Genomic DNA, 23,461 nt, shown 5'->3' with positions numbered 1-23,461 from the left:
TGAGATGAGGCAAAAAATGGTGACTAAATGAACATAAATCTATCAATCAACAGTTATTGATTATAACAAGTATGGAAAAATTCAGAAGTAGCACAGGGCTTTGAGATAGAAGATTTATTTCTTCTAGCTTTGTGACCATGATCAAGTCATTTAAACCTTTCTGTGCCCTAGTTTCCACACCTATAAAATGGTGATGACAATACTTATACTATCAACTGCTCAAGGTTGTTGTGATGAATATATTTGGCACATTGGAAAATACTGAATTAACATAACCTATTATTATTCATTATTATTATCCCTTTCATCCTTATCTACTTCAAACTGACCCCTACAACATCCCACTCAATACCTGCCTGCTTCTTTCACTGTGTCCTCTGGGGATTATTGTTCTATATTGTTGTTTTTGTTTTTGTTTGGTTTTTTGGCGGGGCAATAAGGGTTAAGTGACTTGCCCAGGGTCCCACAGCTAGTAAGTGTCAAGTGTCTGAGGCCGGATTTTGAACTCAAGTCCTCCTGAATCCAGGGCTGGTGCTTTATTCACTGTGCCACCTAGCTGCCCCCTCTATATTGTATTAATCAGCATCCTTTCATTTAGAACCCAGTCCTCTCATGATCCCCATATCTTCTGGCTCTCACTGAGATTTGGCTCCTCAGCGATGATACTGAGTCCTTGAATATTTCTTCTAGTATGGTTAGTCAGTCAACCAGTCAGTCATTTGGTCAGTCAATTACTGTTTGTTAAGCATTTACTATGTGGCTGGCACCATGCTAAATACTTCAGGTACAAAGAAAGGCAAAAACAGTCTTTGACCTTATGAAACTCTTATTCTTATGCTGGAGACAAGATACAAATAACTATGAATATATAAGCTATATACTGTATAAAACTAAGAACCACAAATTTCAAGGGAGAAGGCACTAGCAACAGGAGGGACTGGAAAGAGTCCTCTGGAAGGAGGCAGAATTTGAGCTAAGTTGGGAGGCCAGGAAAGACAGTGGGTAGAGGAGAAGGGGAAAAGCATTGGGCATAGCCAATGCAAAGTCACATGACTGAGAGAGGTAGAATATTATGTGTGAGGAATAAGAAGGCATTTGTTGCTGGATCATACAGTTTGTGGAAATGAGTAAAGTATAAGAAGATAAGAAAGGCAGGAAAGAGACAAGTAGTGAAAAGCTATAAAAACCAAACAAGGATTTTATATTTGATTCTGGATGTAACAAGAAGCTACTAGAGTTTATTGAGTGGGTGGGGGAAGGTGATGTGACATAGTCAGACCCTTGTTTTTGAAAACTCATTTCTACGTCTGAGTAGAAAATGGATTATAGGGGGGAAAGACTTGAGTCAGAGGGAGACCAACCAGAAGGGTATTATAAGAGTCCAGATGTGAGGTGATAAGGGCCTTTACCAGGGTGGCAATTTTGTGACTGGAGAGAAGGGTCCATGTACAAAAGAATTTGTGAGAGTAGAAATGACATGGCTTGACAACACGTTAGATATGTAGGGTGAGTGAAAATGGGTAGTCAAAGAAAACATCGATGTTGTGAACTGAGAGAATGGCAGAGCTTTTAACGATGACAGGAAAGTTTGGAAGGTGGGGAGTCTTAGGGAAAAGATAATAGCCCTGTTTTGGACCTACTTACTTTGAAACACCTATGGGACATTCAGTTGAAGATGTCTGAGAGGCATCGGAGATGTGTGATTGCAGCTCAGGAGAGAAACTAGGATTGGATATATTGATCTGGGAATCATTTGCATAGAGATGATGATTGGACCCTTGGGAGCTGATGATGAGACCACCAAGTGAGATGGCATAGAGGGAGAAAACAAGATAGCCCAGGATAGAGCCCTGTGGGACACATCTGGTTAGTGGGCCTAATATAGTTCTGATGAGAGAAAAGGAGATGGAGAAAGTGTGGTCAGACAAGTAGAAGAAAAACCAGGGAAGAGATAGAGTGATAATAACATAGAGAGTATCCTAGAAGAAAAGATGATTGACAGTTTTAAAAGCTGCAGAGAGGCAGGCCAAGAAGGATGAGGATTGAGAAAAGGCCATTGGATTTGGTAATCAAGAGATCTTTGAAAAGAGTAGTGTCAGCTAAATGATAAGTTTAGAAGCCAGATTGGTGTTTAGAGGCAAGTGAGAGGAGATAACTTTCTCAATGGGTTTAGATGACAAGAGAAAGAAAGATATAGAACAGCAGCTAATGGGGATTATCAAATCAACTGAGGAGGAAAGAGGATGTTTGCAACAGTTACTGTGGTGAGTAGGAGAGTAAATAGATTAGGGAGGTATAAAAAGAGTGCATGGCCTCAATGAGTGCCCCGTTGAGATTATGTAACACCAATTTATAGTGGGCATGATTTCATGATTTTCTCATGTTGAGCAGCATGTAAACAGGAGTAAAGGAGGCAGATAGTGGGAGTAGTCTAAGGTACAATTGGTAATAGAGCAAGGAAACTGAGTTTAGAGAGTAGGGTAGAATTGAACTGATTGACCCCCTGTGAGGTGAGTTCCCCATGCTAGGGAAGGGAGGAGAGTATAGCTCATGCAGGATTGATAACTTGGGAAAGAAATTAGGTGTAGAGGGAAAAGAGATTGGAGCCCACAATGAGAATGAAGTAGAGATTTTGAGACTTAAGGAAAGATAAAAATGATAAAAGACTATGTGCAGATAAAGGACTATGCCCGTGGTTTCCAAATAATCTGAGAGGATCCTAGTGAATGAGGGACCAGACTCTATATTTTCTATAGGTTTTTGTTGAGGTCTGGAACTTTAGTCTTAAACAATTTGGGTGCATGGAGTAGAGTATGCCAGGTGGAGAGAACAGTTAAAGGAGAATTTAGAGATCCTTTAGTCCAACCCCTTCATTTGACTAATGACAAAACTAAGGACTAGAGAGGAAAAGTAACTTACCCAAGAATTGGAAAATAGTAAGTAAAACCAGGATTCAAACTCAAATCTTCTGATGCCAAATTCAGTGCTCTTTCCATATCAAACTGCCTCTTTGTTCCAGGTGAGAATGATTATAACCTTTTCATAATATGGTGAAGCATTGACTAGAAGAATAGTGGAAATAAGATGGGAAAAGAAGTGCAAGTGAGGAAAAATGATAGAGGTCCTTAAAAATCAGGAAAAGGAATTTTAGATTTAATAAGGTCAATAGGGAGTATAGTAGGCTCCCTATTAGGATGTAAGGTCCGTGAGGGCAGGAACTGTCTTTGCTTCTTTTTGTATCCATAGCACTTAGTCTAGTGCTAAGTTACAGTGCTTCTTAGTAGGTGCTTATTGACTAGCTAATTGGGTTGACCACATCAGGTTGATAACTCAGGTTTGAGAAAAGAAATAAGTAAAAAATCCATAGTCCATCTAATAATCAACAACAGTAGATTTACATTCAAAACAGGGAAAGGATATTCAATTGAGGATACAGTATTGATTCAGTCAAACACAACTTTCCTGTCTTTGTGTTGCCCATAGTGGCCTGCTGGTCAACCCTAAGGTTGCTGTTTGAGCTCCTCATGTTTTTTTTTTGTATTTAGGTGAACTGGAAGCCACATGAACAGCCTTAACCTTAGTCCTCTGAGCCAACCAAGACTCAATAACAGGTTGGGGAAAAGAATTATCCTATCCAACATGGTAGGGGTTACTGATAGATATTTCCACTCTGAGCAAAGCAAAGAAATGTCTTAGTGAAAGTGGTGTTTAAGCAAGATTAATTGAAAAGCCAAATATATTATTTGCAGTAGGAAATACTGAGGTCAAAGAGTCTGTATTTAGAGTGAGATAATGCAGGTCTGGACAAAGCAATGGAAATGCAAAAGAAGGGACAGTTATGAGAGATGTTTTAAAGGAAGAAGTGAACATACTTGATGATAGACAGGACATCTGAGGTGAAGGAGAAGATAAGTAAAAAATTATTCCAAAGTATCAATCCAGGGTGAGTAGAAGATTTATCTTGTCTTGGCAGAGGAGGAAGGATGTTATGTTTTATTTGGATGAACTGAATATGATACTTAGTAGAACATCTAAGTGGAAATACCCAGTAGATAGATAGAAATCAAATGTAACCATTTAGCATGGAGGTAAACAGACCTACACACTTGAATCATTCCCGAGGGATTCATTGAATCCCAAAAGCAGGGTGGTGCGATGGAAGTAACATTAGACTTGGGGTCAAAGGACTCAAATTTTAACTCTGATCTTTATTCCCTCTGTGATCTTAGGTCAATCACTGACCTACTTTGGGTCTGTTTTCTCACCTTTGTAATAAGGGGATTGGACTTCATGGCCCCTTGGTTCCCTTTTACTTTAAATTTTTGATCCTATGGTATTCATAATAATTTATAGGATTTAGAGGAAGAAGGAACCTTATAGATTTCCTGGTCCAACCATTTTATTTTACAGATGAAGAAATGGCTGAGATCTAAGAGTGGGGATCTGAACCCTGATCTTATCACTCCCAACATACTTTTTCCTCTATGTCATGCTCCCTTTTATCTCTTCACAACCTTGTCATTAAGGAAAGTTTAAATTATGCTCAAGGGCTTTCATTTAATAAATCAAGGAAGTAAATATTATATTTTATAATTATTTCTATAAAATGATTAATAGAAAAGACTTTAGCACTTGAAAGGGTCAGTTGCCCAGAAAGATGACCTCTGTGGTACTCCTCATCTCCCAACAGTGGTGGGCATTTGGTACATTATTGCTTCTTTCTGTTCTGTTTTCAAAGGGCAGATGATCTGGATGGAATCATTGCAATGCATGATATATCTCTGCTCCCCCAAACTCCGAAGCCTCCAGGAGCTGGAGGAACGGAAAATGCACATCTCTGACATTGCCAGACATGATACCACCCGGGATCTCATACTTCTGAACCAGCAGCGATTGGCTGAAATCGAGTTATCCAACCAGCTGGAAAGAAAGAAGGAAGAGCTTCGGATCCTCTCCAAACATTTAGCCATAGAAAAGAAGAAAACAGAAACATTGTTGTACGCGATGCTTCCAGAGCATGTCGCAAACCAGCTGAAAGAAGGCAAAAAGGTTGCAGCAGGTACTAAATTTGATTCATCTCATGTAGGAGCTTAGGGTTAGAGCTGGAGTAGGTTCATTCTATCACTGACAGGCCATGAAAGGCACCATCTTGGTGCCTCTATTTTGTTAAATAGACAATTACATAAATTGCTCCAAATTTAACTCAGGGAAATTCTCTGATGATCTTTCTGGGTGAAAAGGCTATTCCTGGATGATAAAAAAAAAGTCTTGATAGTTTTCATAATCTGATATTTAAGTTCACAATTTAACCTTCAAGTGATTATTTTCCCTTGGAAATAACTGCAGTGAGGGAACTACTACCAAATGAGCACAATGTCTTATTTATGGCCTCATGACTCAAGCAGTCAGGTTTCAACATGATTAACTAAGAGAAAGGAACTAGAATGATTTTCCAGTCAATTTTCCTTCCTCTTTTTTTCAAATACAGATTTTCTTACTAAAATAGCTGAATATTATGAGTATTATAATATGATATAAAGCTGAAAGGGCTTTTAGATATCATCTAGTTCAATTCTCTCATTTTACAAATGGGGAAACCAAGGTCCAGGTGGTACCTGAGCTCATGGAGGTAGGAAGGACTATATTCAGAATTTAAACCAGACCCTTTGACTCCAAATTCCCTGTTCTTTATACCACACTGCTTCTCATATCACCACACTATGAACACAGAGTATTAAAGATGATACTTTAATAGATAAGTTTTATAGAAATAAATAGCAGAGTCCTTTCTTACTAATTCTCCACTCTTATTAAGGCTTCCTAGTGGAAACAACACTGAATTTGGAACAAAGGACCTGAGTTTGAATCCTGGTAGTACCACTTAATACCTCATGACCATTGGTAGGTCATTTAGCTTCTTTGGGTCTCAGTTTCCTCAACTGTAAATTGAAGAGGTCAGAATAGACACATTCTAGGGTAACTTCAAGCCCTACAACAATGATTCTTAACCTTTTGTGGCTTCAGTGAAAGAAACTTTTCCCTCTTTTTTCTCCTTATCTATTTAATTTGATGTCAAAACCATGTGTGGTTACTTTGGTTTCAATCCAACAAATGTTTGTTGAGCATGGACCATTCATTCATTCACTCATTCATTCATTCATTCATTCAACAAACATTTATTAAGTCCCCATTGTGTGCATGAATGCATAAAGGTAAGACACAATCTCTGCACTCCCTGATTGGGTGTAATGTAAATGTAATGTAATTGTGTCCTACCTTTATAATATTTGTAATGTATTTGGAAGGCATTTTGCAAAATACTGTAAGAGATGAGGAAAAATTTAGATCTGGTCCCTGACCTTAAGGAGTCTATAATCACATTTACAATCACTAGAAGTTAAAGCTTGCACACCTATGTTCTCCTTTCAAGAGATACCATATATTTTCCCTTTACCCCTGGAGGCAGCAAAAAGAGATCCCCAGGGGAGAAAGCAAGAAGCTACCTCTCTTCTCTGGCATTTCTTTCCTAGATCTTTCCTTTATTTCCATATGGTAGGCAGACAGGCAAGCAACAAGGATTTTTAAAAGTATTTACTGTGTACCAGGCACTACGATAAGTATCCGAGAGAACTTAACAGGGAGAATAGAAATACAAACAAAAGGAAAGACAGTTCCTGCCCTCAAAAAGCTTACATTCTAATAGGGGAACACAACATAAAAGGGAGATGAAGATTGGAAGGGGGAGTAGAGAGAAGGTTTCAGGACATGGTGGTGAAGTGTGGAGAATCAGCAGGCAGAAGAATGAAGCCTGTCTGCTGGACTGGGCTGGTCCACAAAATGGAGATCCCAGAAGGAAGTTGCCAGTGGGAGAAAGATGGAACAGTGGAAGGATATTCCAGGGTGAAAAGTGCCCAGCAATTGGGGAAAGTTGTAGAGGGAGAAGGCAGCTCAGTCCTCATGACAAAATCCAGAAAGTGTGAAGTACAACCTGGTAGCCAGAAGCAGAAACAGAAGATGGGAGATTAAAGTCACAAAGTATCTCTAAGTGTGAATCCCACAACTGTGCACCCATGGTCTCTGATTAAAGGACATACTCTCCTCATCTTTGCCTTTCAGATGAGGCCTCCTCTATTCAGTCAGGTACCCCCTCTTTCATGAAGCTTGCCCTGATTCACCATTTGTTGTTGCTCTCTCTCAATTTCCTTCGTATTTAACCAATGAACATATAATGTTCAACCCTAATCCATTATCCTCATTAGACCATAAGCTTTCTAAGAGAAGGAATTATTTGTTTGGGGGGATATAAAAAGACAAAAACAAGTAATCCCTACCTTCAGGGAGCTTACATTCTAATGGGGAAAGACAACAACATAGGCTCATCAGTTTAGAGTTGGACATTATACAAATAAATATACTATGAGGAATTGTAATAATAATAATAATAATAATATAATACAAGGTATTTAACATGTTTGTTGAATTGAACTGAATAAGAAGGTTTCATGGTAGCATAATCCAAATCCTGAAACCCACTGGTATGAGACTCTCTCCTCATTGGTAGAGATCAATGCCCCAGGCTTACATGGGGCGGGGGGAGAGAGGGAGAGAAGGAGAGGGGAGAAGGAGAGAAGAGAGAGGAGTCTCTTCAATCTTGGCTGTTTCTTCAAGTCTCAGCTTCTTCAGGCTCTACAATCCCTTTGAGTACTTCTGACCTCCAGCTTTGAGAAAAAAAGATGAATGATATAAATCCTACTCTAGGTTGCTGAGGGGAGAATAAGACTCTGGGAAGAAACTAACATGAGAGGAACTGGCAGTATCCATCATGTCCTTATCCCCAGGATGCTACAATAGAGACTTGAAGATGTTTCCCTTGGGTGAGATCTAGAACTTTCTCTCTTGGTGGGGTTAAGTTACCCTGCGCCAAAAACTCCTTCTTTTTGAATTGTCTGGTATATAGTATAGGGTGGGGAGAGAAGAAGCTAGAGACATCTAATTTGCCTTCCTTGGAAATACACAACATTCCCATGCTACATGCAGGGGCATTAGAGCAGTTTATCTATTTAATAGGAAAGAGATCTGAAATGACCTCTCATCTCCATTTCTATTTGACATTCCTTACCCAGATCTCATGTGAACTGAAATTGGCATCCAATCAGGACCTAGTAACTCAGGAGGCAATATAGTATACTGGAAAGAGCTTGACTCCGGAAGCAGAAGGTGTGGGTTCTAATCTCACCTCTGATTCTTACTACCTATGGAAACTCAGGCTGGAACTTCACTTTCTTGGATCTCAGCTTCTTTTTCTGTAAAAAGAAGGACTGTCTCTTCCTACTCTAGATTTATGACCCTATTAACTCATCACTTGCCTCTCAGAGTTAAAAAAAATCTCAAATTATAAAAGAAATATTTCTTAAAAAAAACTAGTGGCTTTTCTGAAACAAACCATTTAAAAATCCGATCTTGAAATAGGAAACAGGGTTTTCAGATCAATATTTAAGGTAGTTCTATCAGAGGTTCATTAGTTCTTTCAAGTCTTGGGCTGATACCTCTGGAGAGATGTAAGAGCACCTGCATCCAAGTGCCACTTCATATATAGGCTATGTAACCCTGGGCAAGCCATTAAAATTCTCTCTTCTATAACTTTCTTTTGTAAGTTGCATTTGTAGGAGAATTTCCTTATCTGGGAGGTCCCTATGTCAATGAAATCACAGGTTGTTCCCCATTGTGTCTTTGAAGGGAAGGATCAATAGAAATCTAATAAGCAAATGTATGTAGAATTAATAAATGTATCTAGACATTAAGTGGTCCCCTCCTGACTTGAGAAGGTCAAAGACTATGTTATACACATAAGAGTTTGTTCATCTTTCAAGTTGTAGCTCAATGAGGGAAAAATTTTGGGAACGAAAGCATTGACAAATAGAACATATAGTAATATTTCTGTGGATGAGGATGCATTCAAAAAACATAGTTAACTGTTTGCAACTTCATTATTGGGGCAACTAGATGGAGCAGTGGATAAAGCACCAGTCCTGGATTCAGGAGGACCTGAGTTCAAATCCGGCCTCAGACACTTAACACTTCATAGCTGTGTGACCCTGGGCAAGTCACTTAACCCTCGTTGCCCACAACAAAAAAAAAAAAGAAAGAAAGAAAGAAAGAAAGAAAGAAAGAAACTTCATTATCAGGGGTACTTATAAAATAATGGGCACAGGGATATATTAATACTTATAGATTCTTTTCTCGTTGCTCTTGAACTGTGGGGACCAATTTTTAATTGGGGAGTATTAGCTAAGCAGCTTGCCGCAATATTGGGGCAAGGAAGGAGACTGGCAGCCTCCCTCAAAACAAAACAGGATTTATTTTAACAAGAACAACTTAAAAAAACACAAACAGGATCAGTAGGATCAAGGGAAAGGAAATAAAATGGGGAAAGGGAAATTATACAACCTGAAAAAATACCACCGACCAGGAATCAGCTGAGAATACACAGCAGAGCTCCTGTCGCCTTCTAGCTTCCAGCTAGAATGGCGACTTCTCCCCGTCCCCAAAACCCCACACAGCCCCTAACCAATTGTCTGGCCGCTCTGACAGTCACATGACTGCCCTCACTAGGCTTCCAATCATTATAATTTTGCCAGACCCATGTAGGCGTTGGTGAGTGGTGATGACGTGAGGTGCCAGTGCCGTGGCAACGGCTACAACCAGTGGGTGGAGCACCGTGCAGTTTGCGGAGTCCCAGGCCAGTGAGTGCCGAGGCATAAAAACCTCAAATAACAATTAATTCTTTACAGAACGTACCTCTTTTCTTTCTGCCCTTTGGACAAGGCAGGCAGAAGCTACACAACTCTCCAACCTGTTTAGGAAGCCATCCTGCCTTTCTTAGCATGATCCTCTGTTCCAAAACATGGCCTGTGCTTTACGACCCTTGTTCCCAGGTGATTGGAGTATGTGACCCTCTGGAGAGGAGCTTTGGCTTCAGCCTGGCCTAAGCACTGTCCCAGACACCTAAGTCATCACCAATGTTGCCATGACTACCACATCGTTTGCTTCCTCATTCTCCCTGCCTTCCCAGTTATCTTCTACTTCCAACTCCCGTTTTCCTCCTAGGCAGCTAAATGGTGCAGAGAACAGAGTGCTGGGCCTAAAATTAAGAATACCTGAGTTCAAATATAACCTCAGACATTTATTAACTATTAATTAGTCATTCCGGACAAATCACTTAAACCTCTGCCTGCTGCAGTTTCTTTAACTGTAAAAAAGGGATAATAATGGCACCTATATTCTATGGTTGAGGTAATAATATTTATAAAATACTTAGCACAGTGCCTGGCAAACAGCAAGTGTTTAATAGATGCTTGTTTCCTCCTTTTGATTGTTTTATTCTCCATCATTCTTTTCCTACCCTCCTTTGCCTTCATGAAACCACTGATGCTTGACCAAGCACTGTATAAAACTGTACGCTCCCAAAGAGTTCTCTTTCCAGATAGATTTTGTTAAAAAGAGTTGTATTCCCACTGAATTTAACTAATGCCTCAATATTGGAATATTTAAGCATCAGACCATGTATTATTCAGACATTGGTGCCTAATATCCAATTTCTGTTGCAGGTGAATTTAAAACATGCACCATCCTTTTCAGTGATGTGGTGACATTTACCAACATATGTGCTGCCTGTGAGCCTATTCAAATAGTGAACATGTTGAACTCAATGTATTCCAAATTTGACCGGTTAACCAGTGTCCATGATGTCTACAAAGTAAGAGATTGTGTACCAGATAGTAGATTTAAAAATTCAGCAAAATGCATTTTTCTTGTATATAGTTTGCCATGAGTTTCCCTTAGCCAGCCCTAATTCTCTCTTTTTCTTTCATCCTTTTCTTTCCTTCCTTTCCCCCTTTTCTTTTTAAAGAGGTGGGTTGGATGAAAATATTTTACTCTGTCAATAGAGTCATAACTAGGACAGGGAAACCAGGGCTTTGTAAGTGTACCAAAATTTAGAACACAGGGGCAGCTAGGTGGTGCAGTGGATAGAGCACCGGCCCTGGAGTCAGGAGTACCTGAGTTCAAATCCGGCCTCAGACACTTAACACTTACTAGCTGTGTGACCTTGGGCAAGTCACTTAACCCCAATTGCCTCACACCAAAAAAAAAAAATTTAGAACACAAAAAAATGAACACACAGGCTTTTTTACAATTATATAGTTAAAATAATTTGTTAAAAATGGAACCTACCAATAACCAGCATTGTTGATAATACTTATGTATGAATCAATATAATACCTAATCCCCCATTCTTAGAAACTGAATTTATCTTAAATATTTCATGTGTTGTTTCTACATCATGAATTAAAAAGTTGATTTGAAGACCTATCTACCATTGTTTGCACTGGGTACTAAATTTATTAGTTATGACTCCATCAGTTAGGATACCCTTTTGGAGACCTTAGGAAAGCACATTCCTCAGTTGGAACTCTTTTGCCTAGGAAGAGTTAAACTGCCTCCTGCAAGAGAGCACTTTAATCTCAGAGAGTGGTTCTCTTACTCTTATAGTTTAGCAGAAGGTCCACTCTCAATAATTTGCTATCCAATGTAGAGTACCATATGGCCACACCAGGAAATTCATTTTCTCCAAGATTTGTTCCCAGTGAAAGGCAAAATGGCCTTGTTGGCTTTCCATAGCATTTGCACCTCCCCTTTCCTTAGCAAAGAGTCACAACGTGTAACTTGATCCTTGGTGCCAATACAAGGGAAAATGATGAAATATATGAGCTGTCTCTTGTAAAAACCAGAAGCTGACCAGGCTCCCTCTTCCCTCACAGGTGGAAACCATAGGTGATGCATATATGGTGGTTGGTGGGGTGCCAGTGCCTGTAGAAGACCATGCTCAGAGAGTCGCTAATTTTGCCCTGGGGATGAGAATTTCCGCAAGAGAAGTGATGAATCCTATCACTGGAGAACCCATCCAGGTACAGAGCAGATGAGTGCTCAGCATGATGGGAAACATTCCACAACAGCCCTGCATTTCCTTCATTGGTGCACAGGCACGCCTCGAAATGGTGCGATTTGTTCAGACTACCCCTCTCTTTGGAGCACACTCTAAGTAACAGAGAAATAGCAGGCTGCTGGCCTGAATTCACTACAACTCAAATTAGGTTCTTGGAAGTGACTGGAGAATATTTGGATCTATGTGTAACTTCCCTGTAAGAATCCCATTTCCTGTAAACAGGAACAGAATTGAATAGCTCTGTTCTTTTTGTTTTATTTGTAGATATGCAGGGCTTATCTCTTATAGGATCATAGATTTAGAACTAGAAATGACCTTGGGGGTCATTTAATCCAATCCTCTCATTTTACAGATGAGGAAACTGAGGCCCAAAGAAGTGATATTGCTGGTCCATGGTTACATAGCTAGTATGGAGAGGCCTGGCCTTACTGTTTGTTTTGGTTTGTTTTGGTTTTGGTGAGGAAATTGGGGTTAAATGACTTGCCCAGGGTCATACAGCCAGTGAGTGTCAAGTGTCTGAGGCTGGATTTGAACTCAGGTCCGCATGACTCCAGGGCCAGTGCTCTATCCACTGTTCCACCTAGCTGCCCAAAAACTTTCTTATTTTTGGTGTGGCAATGAGGGTTAAGTGACTTGCCCAGGGTCACACAGCTAGTAAGTGTCAAATGTCTGAGTCCAGGTTTGAACTCAGGTCCTCCTGAATCCAAGGCTAGTGCTTTATCCACTGCGCCACCTAGCTGTCCCTAGGCCTGGCCTTTCTGACTCTATCCCCCACACCATAAGCCATGTCCTTTCTACTTCATGCTTTTTAGAGCATAAGTTTACTGTATTGTATTCTTGGGTTGGTCATGTTTACTAAAAAATATAAAATAAAATAAATCAATGCTTCGTATTTGTGGAAGATGTGTGTTGCAATCGCTAAGGGAGCAGTGTGGCCCAATGGAGAGACCACCAAACTTGGAGTTAGCTGCAGGACCTGAGTTCAAACTGAAGTTATATTGCTTATTATATATGTGACCTTCAACAAGTTTTTTCTCCTCTCTGGGACTCAGTTTCCACATCTGTGAATGATATGGGTGGACTAAATGATCTCTGAAGTCTCTTCCAGATCAAGATCTAAAACCTTAAGTTCTGGCCTGATCTATAAAGCTGACAGCAGCCAGTGGGGCTAGAGATATTAAGGCAGCAGGAAAGCCAGATGGTCTTGCTGTTACCACTCGGTCACTAATGGAAACATCTGTTCAGCTTTCTCATAGTGCTAGACAGGAAGGTTATGGAAATGATGACATCAGCAAACAACACAGTATATTCTAGAACAAGAAGAGAGACCACTGAAGGTTTTCAGGGACTGAATAATGGTATAGAACTCAATCATTTCATTTTAGCTCTAAATTCCCAAGCCTTCCAGAGTTTGTGGTTCTATTGGCACAACTTCCAAGATGCAAAATCACCGGTATACCAAAGTGTCCTTGGGGGAGGATTTTTTGTGACTGTAGACAAACATAAGTCAAATCTCAGTTGAAATGAAACATAGAGGTTGGGGAAATTTGAGGGAAAGACAAGGGATGACAAACAGAGCTGAATTTCAAGGATTTTAGTACCAGATTCTAGAAGAAAAATGGTTGAAACAGTGTGGATATGTAAATGGAATCAAATAATTGACAATCATTTATTAAGTACCTACTATAGGCCAGCCACTGTTCTAGCTGCTAAAAATCCAAAAAGATCTCCATTTTCATCTAAGGTAAGAGTCAATTGATTGTCTGTGATCATTTCCAACATTTAAAATATTGATTTACAGTCAACAAGCATTAACTAAATGTTTACTATGTCCCAGGCACAGTGCTGGGCACAATGTCTTTGACAGGAAGACAAAAATGAAATACTCCCTTTTCTTAAGGCACTTACAATCTAAAGGGATGCATATATGTATATATACATACAGACAGACTGACAGACAGACACATATATACATAAAGTACCTATGAATTGCAGATACAAGATACAAGAAGATACAAGGTAACCTAGGGAAGCACAGAAGGCACTGGTAGGTGGGTGTGTGACTGGCAAGGTTTCATAGAAAAAGTGGTGTTTGAAAGAAGCCAGGGGGGCAGCTATGTGGCACAATGGATAAAGCACTGGCCCTGAATTCAAGAGGATCTGAGTTCAAATCTGGCCTCAGACACTTGACGTATACTAGCTGTGTGACCCTGGGCAAGTCACTTAACCCACATTGCCCCACAAAAAAAGAAAATGGAAAAAAAAAGAAAGAGGCCAGGGACTTCAAGAGGTGAAGGTGAGGAGAGAAAACATTCTAGGCATGGGAGACAACCAGTACAAAGAAGAAAGCTGTAGGATTATACTTACTATGTGCCAGACACATAGGAAAAATAAGAAGATCAATACCGCTGGATTGTAAAGTGCATAGAGGGCAGTGACTGTCTAATAAGGCTGGACAGGTAGACAACTAAAAGTACAACTAGTCTGGAAAGCAATTTATAATTATACCCTAAAGCCACTAAAATGAAAATCCTTGACCCTACCATACTATTAACACTAGGTTTATATCTCAAAGGGATCAAAGATAGAGGAAAAGGATCTGTACGCACATGCACGCCTGTGCTCACACATACCCAGAACTTTTTGTTGTAGCAAAGAAATGAAAACAAAATGGCACCTGTCCATTGGAGAATGGTGAAATAAATGAGGTATATGAATATTTTAGTCATTTTTCAGTTGTGTTCAACTATTTATGACCTCATTTGGAGTTTTCTTGGCAAAGATACTAGAATGGTTTGCCATTTCCTTCTCCAGCTTATTTTATAGATGAGGAAACTGAGGCAAATAGGGTTAAGTAATTTGCCCAGAGTCACACATCTAGTGTGTGAGGAGGGCATAGTTCAAGGTGGCTTCTGTATATGGGATAAACAGAATCAAGGGGCAGCTAGATGGCGTAGTGGATAAAGCACCGGCCCTGGATTCAGGAGATCCTGAGTTCAAATCTGGCCTCAGACATTTGACACTTACTAGCTGTGTGACCCTGGGCAAGTCACTTAACCCTCATTGATGCCCCCCCCCCAAAAAAGAATAAACAGAATCAAAAGTCCCGCTTGGGAGAGGTGCAGCCCAAGCTGGTTAAAGAGCCCTATAGGTTGAGAATAATCACATTGCTTGATCATACCCTTCAGAAACTGCCTGCCCTCCGGAAATGGGGTCTAACAAAGATGAGGAAAAAGACAGATCACAGAGTAATATTGTTTATTAAATAATATGGCATAATATTAATTATCCTCAATTACCCAGAGTCATAGTACAATCATAGGTTCATCCAACCAGGTCTCAGTGATTCCAGTGAAATTATATTTGTTTTCTTGCATTAGACTTTTTTAGTTCATCTTACTTGTTATATTTTCTGTATAAATATCAGGGCCATTGGTTTTGTTGATGGTTTCCCCCTTGTACTCAAATTTATTTTTAAGCATCTATATTGATATTCTTCCACCTACTTTGCAGCTACTCTTTATAGCATGTAGATTCATGAATAGAGAGGCATTTTTTTTTCACCCTACCTTTTCCCTCTCATTTTAAATGATTTTTATTAGCTTTTCAAGAGCCCACCAAAAAGCCATTTTCCCCAGTCCTTGTGAAGCCATATGTTTCCAGCCAGGAGTTTGCCATTCCCGTATTTTAAGCTATGAACCAAAAGTCCAAACTCTATTTTTAGGTACCATCTTCTTAACTAGCTGTTCACTTGCTAAACCTGCTATTCTCTTTGAAGTCTTTGCCTTCAAACAGCAGGTAGTATCAAAGAAAGGAAAGAGCAAAGGGAGGCAGGAATCAAAAGAAGAAAAGAAAATTCAGATGGTCTCAATTTAATACATCAAGTATTTATCAAGCCCCAACTATGCGCTACTCATTATACTAGGTCCTAAGGATACGAATGCAAAAGAAAAACAGTCCCTGCCCCGAAAGGATCTTACATTCTATTGTTTACATTCAACATGTAGATGTCAGGTCTTATTGAAGAAAGGGACAGGCAAACTCCTAAATTCCTGATTTTTCACTGGTTGTTCAATCAGTCAATAAACACTTGTTAAGCACTTACTATATGTCTTTATTGAATTCCTTTGATGCGTCAGTCACTGTGCCAAGTGTTGTGGTAGACATGAAGATTTATGAAACAAATTATTTGTCCTCTGATAAACGTATAATCTCATGATGGGGACCAAAACCAATTCACAAAACTTAAAGGCTTGGTGTCATGTAATTTGTGACTAAGTAGCTTTTTCTCTTTCTAGATCAGGGTAGGGATCCATACAGGACCAGTTTTGGCTGGAGTTGTGGGTGACAAGATGCCCCGATACTGCTTGTTTGGAGACACAGTGAACACAGCTTCCAGAATGGAAAGCCATGGGCTTCCCAACAAGGTGCACCTCAGCCCCACTGCATACAGGTAGCCATTCATTCCTTCACTCATTCTTCCAATAGAGTAGAGTGCAGTCCCTGCCCTTGAGGAATTTATAGAATTATAAAGAAGAAAACATACTCTGTTCTTATCTTTAACTGTCATTCTTGGTGCCAGCAATATTATATCTGATATGTTCCATTCTCTACTTCAAACTCAGATGAGGCAGAGGAAAGGGATGAAGAGAGCTAGTGAGCGTCAAGCAAGTCCTGATGTCAGCATAAATATGTAGCAATGCTGTGATCGGACATGCTTTCATACCCTCACATGTTGCATCAGGGATTTTTGTTTCAAGAGAGGGGTAATTGTTTAAAAGAAGGATCTGGTTTTGAGGCAGGTAGGCGGGTGGGCAGGTGGGCAGGAAGAGAGTACTAACTGGTAGGGTGCCACCTGTAGTATCCTCCTCCATCCCTATGTGCTGTGACCAAGGAGGCAGTTCCTGCCCTCTCTCCACCTCTCCCATGGGCCCTTCAGTAGCAGGGATTCACCATTTGGCAGATGCTGTGAATTCCAAGGCATCCCCTGCTCATCAATCCTTTACACCTGTGCCAACCCCCAACCTTCTATACCTGGTGACTTTGATGTATGATAGACTTCTTTATCTTTTACAGTGCTCTGGAAAATCGTGGGTTTGAGATCGTAGAGAGGGGTGAAATTGAAGTGAAGGGGAAAGGGAAGATGACCACCTATTTCCTGATTCAGAATCTGCAGGTCACAGAAAATGAGATCATGGGGAGAACTGAAAATTCTGAAAATAAAGGTAAAAAAAAATGAACGGCACTATCCGTTCAAGTAAGGGATAATCTTTTGTCTGTGAGCAGTTCCAGTGGTGTTTATTTTGTGTACATATATTTACATAGACTACACAAAACTACTCCATCACTCATTTCAACTTCTGATTCAGCCTTGGGTGGTCCTATAGAAGGAGTACTGTTTCTGGAGCAGTTAGATGGAGTCATAGTGCAGAGAGCACCAGCAGTCAGGACAACCTGAGTTCAAATTCAACCTCAGCTACTATCAATAGCGGCTACCTCCCAAAGTTGTTGTGAGGATCATGTGAAATAATTGTAAAGTGCTTAACATAATGCATAGCACATAGTAAGCACTATGTTAGCTGTTGTTATTAATGATAATGATAATTATTATCATTAATAACCCAGTTCCTCTAACAAAAATAATAATAATAGTAACTATTACTATTATTATTATGGGGTCAGAGGAGCTGGGTTCAGATCCTGCCTCTGATGTTTAGTACCTTTTTTACTCGTGTGAATCACTTCATCTCCCTAGGCCTCAGTTTCTTCATTTGTCAAAAAAAATTGAAAAAAGATGAGACAGAACTAGATGGTATCTAGTCTCTTCCAGGTCCAGGTCTATGTTCCTCTGGTTCTTTTGCCTTGACAAAGGTTGTATAAGGTGTGGATTTGTTCTGTCATCCCCAAAACTCTCTGTTCCCTGGTAAAGAACTATACTATTATAATATAATATGAAGTAATAAAGAATGTAATATTATATAAAGTAATGTATAATATAATATATTACAAAGTAATATGTAACAAAGTAATGTATAATATAATACATTACAAAGTAATACGTAACATAAAGTAATGTATAATATAATACATTACAAAGTAATATATAATGTAAAATAATATATAACATGTTATAATATAATATATTATAAAGTGCTATCCCATTGACCTCAGGGAACCTAACTAGAGTTAAACCTTCCTGAACATGTGTAGCCAACCAGAGGGAGAAACTGATTATTTCAGACAAAGCTGAACCTTTGGCTAGTGGAGGAGTTTGATATAAAACCATCTCTGTCCAGAAGTTCCTTAAGTCATCAATATATCCAGGCTCTGGCAGTTTTTTCCGCAGAAATACTCTGGGGTTTAGCCCAAATATTCGTGAAATGAGCAGAACTGCTTATATTTGTCATTTTGAAAGAGAGGCCATCCCACCCAAGGGAAGGATGAAGGGTTGTTTTATGCCTTTGGGGGCTTCTCTAAAGCTCTGTGTTTCTTTTAAGCGTGCCACCATCTTTCTGGTGCCCCAAGTTCCCCGTGGTGTCTTCCTTAGCTTTCCCCCTCCCATAACACCTATATCCAGTTGGTTGTCTGTGAGGTTCAAATGAGGGAGCCCAGGGCTTGCCTGTACCAAACCGAACACTCCAGCATCTTTCAGGGCAGGGTATTGAGGTACAAGAGGAAAAGCATTGGCTCTGATTTCAGATCCCACTTCTCTTGTTTGCTCCCATCGAGACCTCAGGCAAATCACCCGGGCTTCAGTTTCTTCATCTGTGAAATGACCAGGGCAGCAGAATAGCTGGGCTCTGGGATTCCTTCCAGTTCTAGAACTGAGTGACCCTGTGATCTAAACAAGCAAGAGAGACTCAGGTCACAGGACTGAGAGCTGGAAGGGCCATTAGAGATGATCTCATCCAGAAGTTCTTAATCTGAGGGCTGTGAACTTGTTTTTATTTTAAAAAAAAATGTGATAACTTATTATCCTCATCTTACAGTTGAAGAAACTGAGGCCAACAGAAGTTAACTAACTTGCCCAGGGTCACTAATCTGAGGCCAGATTTGAACACAGGTCTTCCTAACTCCAGGCTTGGCACTGCATCCAGAGTATCACTTAGCTGCCTTGTACAAAATTCAAGATGTTTTTAGTTCTGAGTTGGAAACATGAACAGAACCATACCTCTGAATGTGTGTACATGTGTAGGTGTGTGAAAAAAGAGAGGGGGGAAGGGAGGAAGGAAGAGAGAGAGAGAGAGAGAGAGAGAGAGAGAGAGAGAGAGAGAGAGAGAGAGAGAGAGAGAACTTTCCTGAATGTCCTTACCTTGAAATTAAATAGATAAAAAAGCAGGTGGCAAAGTAAGAAATATGAGACAAAATGGTATAGAGAAGTAGAGATGATGGTCTTATATTAGGATTCATTTAGGCTGGTGCCCTAATTTCCCAGAGACTTGGAAGTGACCTTTTCCCCAGAGAGCTGATCCCTTTCAGATTTTCCCCAATTTTTTTCTTCACTGAAACTGTGTTGTTGGACCCTAGTTCATGGCCTGGGCCTAAGAGCTGACCCTTGGCCTGCACAGGTTTGCACCTCATTCATTCACACTTCCTCCTGGGGGTGGGGGTGGGGGAGAGGAGCCCAGATCTTTATCAAGAAGAGAAGGAAAGGAACCAGAGTGGTAATGAGCTCTCCAGAGAACTGTGGAACCCATGGAAATAATTTCAGGAACAGCTAGTAGCTATAAACTACAAACCTGGGGTGGGCGTGGGGGTGAGGGTTATTCCACAACCTGCCACATTATCCAAAGGCTTGGGGCAGATTGGGTAAGGAAATACTAGAAACAGATATTAGTTAAGGCCCATTGCTGTCTTTTACTTAGTAAGGCAGGATCTCCTAAAACCAGGGATAGGAGGAGGAAGGATATAAAAGGGTATTAATTACCACATGATAATAGTCTTTCCAGTGATTTTTATTTGCTTAAGCTTTACATCTGTAGTTGTCAAGTCTTTTCTGGTTCTTTGCATTGATTGTTCTTTGGGGTGGGGAGAAGGTGGCATGAAGTCAAGGAGATCATTTCAGGGGGCATTCTACACAAACTTCCTACAATCTGCCCACCTCCTCTGTGAATGAGAAAGGGCAGATCCATAAGTATACACTCATGGAATCAACTGGAGAGATGGAAGAGATCTTAGAGGGAATGTAGCCTGATGCACACAGCCATTACTCCCATTTTACAGATGAGGAATTGGAGTTGGTGCTTTCTGCTGCACCTCACAGAACCCAGAAGCTGATCAGTGTCCCAGTCTACAAGTCACTGATTCAAATAGAACTGTGGAGTTTCCTAACAAAAATCTAAGAAAGGTCCCCTTTGTCCCCTTGTGAGCTATAAAATGTACAACTTTCCCAGTCCCCGCTGCTAAGCAGAGAGTATGTGCAAGTATTTAAACTATCAGAAAATAACGAGGACTGCAGTATTAGCAAGTGCAGAGCAGAGCCAAAAGATGCATCAGTGTCAACATGTGGTGTAACTCCTCTCCATCACATTAAAGACTGCTTATAAATCTAGGAGAATAACTAGCATTTTCGGAGAGTCATAAGGTTTGCAAAACACTTAACAAATATTATCTCATTTGAGCTTCACAACATCCTTGGATGGGGGGTTGGTGTGGGGGTGGGCGGTAGGAAATAGGTGCTATTATTACTCCTATTTTATAGATAATAACAATAGCTAACATTTATATAATACTTACTATGTGCCAGGCACTGTGCAAAGTGCTTTACAATTATTATCTTACTGGATCCTCACGATACCCCTGAGAGGTAGGTGCTGTTATTATCTCCATTTACAAATTAAGAAGTGACTTGCCTAGGGTCATACAGCTACTAAGTGTCTAAAGCTGAATTTGACCTCAGGGCTTCCTGGCTGGGCCCAGCACTCTGTGCACTGCACCACTTAGCCACCATCAGATAGATGTCCAAAGGATTCACTTACTTATGATATCAATCCTTTTTTTTTTTTTTTTTGAAGCATTTGGGGCTAAGTACACTGGCCCTGAAGTTGGGAGGACCAGATTTCAAATTTCACCTCAGACATGTACTAGCTGTATGACCTTGGGCAAGTCATTCTTCTGAGCCTTAGTTTCTACATCTGTAAAGCAGTAGTGCTAATAACATGTGGGACTCACATGAGATGATGTATGTAAAACTCTCTATAAATATGATTATTACAATGACTCTGGGATTGGTCTCTTGGGGATCTTACTTGCTTAAGCAGTGGCTAGGACCCATGCACTCAATAGTCTTGCTTTCCCTTAGGCTGCTGCCTAGCTGTGGAGATGAGAAAATGACAGCATTCCCTCCCCCTTCCTTTTTCTCCCATGGGCACAGCCAGTGGATCGTGCCTAAAAGGTGGATGGAGGGAAAGGAGAAACAGATAGTTAAGGCACACAGTAGGGATCGAGCTTTATTACCCACAGCCTTCCCCTCTTCATTCTCCCAAGCAGGTACATTTCAACATCCCCTATCTTGGAGTTTTAAGTGTTTTAAAAATAAATATCTTTACCCATCTCCAAAAGCAACAACCCTTATACAGGCAAGGCTTATTAAAAAACCGAACTGAAGGATGGTACTGACATGAAAGTGTGCTTGTGTTCCCCAGGAGCCAAAGAAAAGCCTTCCATCTCAACTTTTCAGGCAAGTACTTCAGAATCCCTTGCTATCGATAGAAAGGTTGTACACACTGTCACTTGTTTCTTTCCCCCAGAAGCAAATACTCTGGGAATTCAAGACAGCCAGACTGTTGCTGTTGGGAGGTGTGAAGACAGTCAGCATCTGCTCCCCAACATTGATGGAGCATATGGTGAGGACACCAAGGATTGCTCTCAAAATACTGATTCAGATTTCCAGATCCTGGGGGAGGGAGAAGAGATAGAATAGGAACTCATAAGCTGAGACAGACAGCCCTTAGCAAGAGCTAGGGCTTCGTGGGGTCTCATTCACTCATTTTCAGAACTGCTTCTCCTGGTGTGAGGTCTGCCACCTTTCCTGAAATGGTAAAGGTGAGGATGCTGTACTCGATGTAGGCCCAAAGGAAGCCTCTCATTCTTATTCTGAAAGGACTCTTTGTTGTTCAGTCAGGTCTGACTCTTCATCAGCCCATTTGGGCTTTTCTTGGCAAGGATACTGGAGGGGTTTGCCATTTCATTCTCCAGAAAGGACCCTTGGACCCCTCCCAATCCATCCTTATAAAACTGTATTCACTCACCACCTACTCACAAAATGAAGTTCACCTGACTCAATGAACCTAAATGATTCTTCTTGACAAACACCACCCCAGCTGCAAAGCGAGCATATGCTCTCCTCGCTTTTATTCCCACCTGGGTCTTATACTGCCTTATGAAACTTAACAATAACATTACAATGTCCCTTACTTGAACCGTGAACAGAATGGTCCCAATTCTCCTCCCTTAACCCAAGGGAGGATTAAGCTGCTCCCATCTCTCCTGAATTCTCCTCTTAATCATTGTCTATGCTTGGGGAGGTGAGGGGAAAGGGGAGAGAAGGGGGGGACTTCTGGGGTTTTGGCGAGAATCTCTTGGAATTAGAATAATTAATTCCAGGAGATGGTGAAGTCTAATGAATGATGACCCACGTGGGTGTGGGGCTGAAATGAGGTGACAAAGAAAGCCTGGGTTGCTGAAGAAGTTGAAGAACTGAGATGTCAGTCATACTGTCAGCCACCAGTATGAATATTGAAGTCCCTAAGGATGGTAGAAGAAGATGAAGTAGAAAGCCAATGATAACATGTTTGCTGTGAGCTCCTGAATATGGTGTCTGACCTTGAGCAATTAATCACTAAGTATTTATTAAATGCCTACTGTGTACTGGGTGCCGCACCAGGCATGAGGAATACAAATATAAATAATCTCTACTATCAAGGAACTTGCACAGTGGTAGGCAGTACAAAATCACTTTTTTGGCCTCAGTTTTCTCATCTGTAAAATGAGGGGGAGGTTTGAACCAGATGATCTCTGAAATCCCTTCCAGCACTAGAGTTATGATATTTGAAAGGAAATACAATAGCCAGGCCAGAGGAAGGAGGAAAAATATTAGTAAGAGCAAGGTAGGTGGTGCCACTCTGGGAGCAGATCTATATAGAACCAAAGGATGTTTGTTAAGAAATCTAAGGCAGAGAAGAAAAAGATGGGGAGATATCTGTTATAGTTCATTGAAAGTGGAAGGATTAGAGACAGTGTTTGGAGAACACTGGCTAAAATTTGGACAGAGGAGATAAAGAGAATATAGAATTTCTAGGACCAGAGAAGGATGGCACCAGCTGTTGAGGGAAATGTTTATATTCATAGTAATTTTGGTCAGAAGTAAAAATGTATTCAAGGCTCCCAAAAGAAGAACTTTCTCCTTTGTATGATATGGTGGTGGTGGTGGGGGGGAAATCAGGCTTAGAGTTGGAA

At 40.5% G+C, this 23,461-nt stretch overlaps 1 protein-coding gene across 1 annotated transcript in view; it reads left to right on the top strand.

Annotated features, from left to right (window-relative positions):
• The window catches only part of LOC122747959 (guanylate cyclase soluble subunit beta-2-like), an 81,751-nt gene extending 59,825 nt beyond the window's left edge, over positions 1-21,926 (top strand). Inside the window, exons 11-16 of the mRNA XM_043993722.1 lie at positions 4,739-5,059; positions 10,608-10,756; positions 11,820-11,966; positions 16,303-16,457; positions 17,081-17,229; positions 21,649-21,926. Coding sequence (XP_043849657.1) covers positions 4,739-5,059; positions 10,608-10,756; positions 11,820-11,966; positions 16,303-16,457; positions 17,081-17,229; positions 21,649-21,926 — 1,199 coding nt within the window. The remainder of the gene's footprint in view (positions 1-4,738; positions 5,060-10,607; positions 10,757-11,819; positions 11,967-16,302; positions 16,458-17,080; positions 17,230-21,648) is intronic.
• The last annotated feature ends 1,535 nt before the right edge of the window (positions 21,927-23,461 follow it).

Source organism: Dromiciops gliroides, chromosome 3, assembly GCF_019393635.1.
Source record: "Dromiciops gliroides isolate mDroGli1 chromosome 3, mDroGli1.pri, whole genome shotgun sequence".
In the NCBI taxonomy this organism is placed as follows: domain Eukaryota; kingdom Metazoa; phylum Chordata; class Mammalia; order Microbiotheria; family Microbiotheriidae; genus Dromiciops; species Dromiciops gliroides.
The sequence above is the reverse complement of the archived record's forward strand: the minus strand, read 5'-3'. Positions and strand labels throughout refer to the sequence as shown.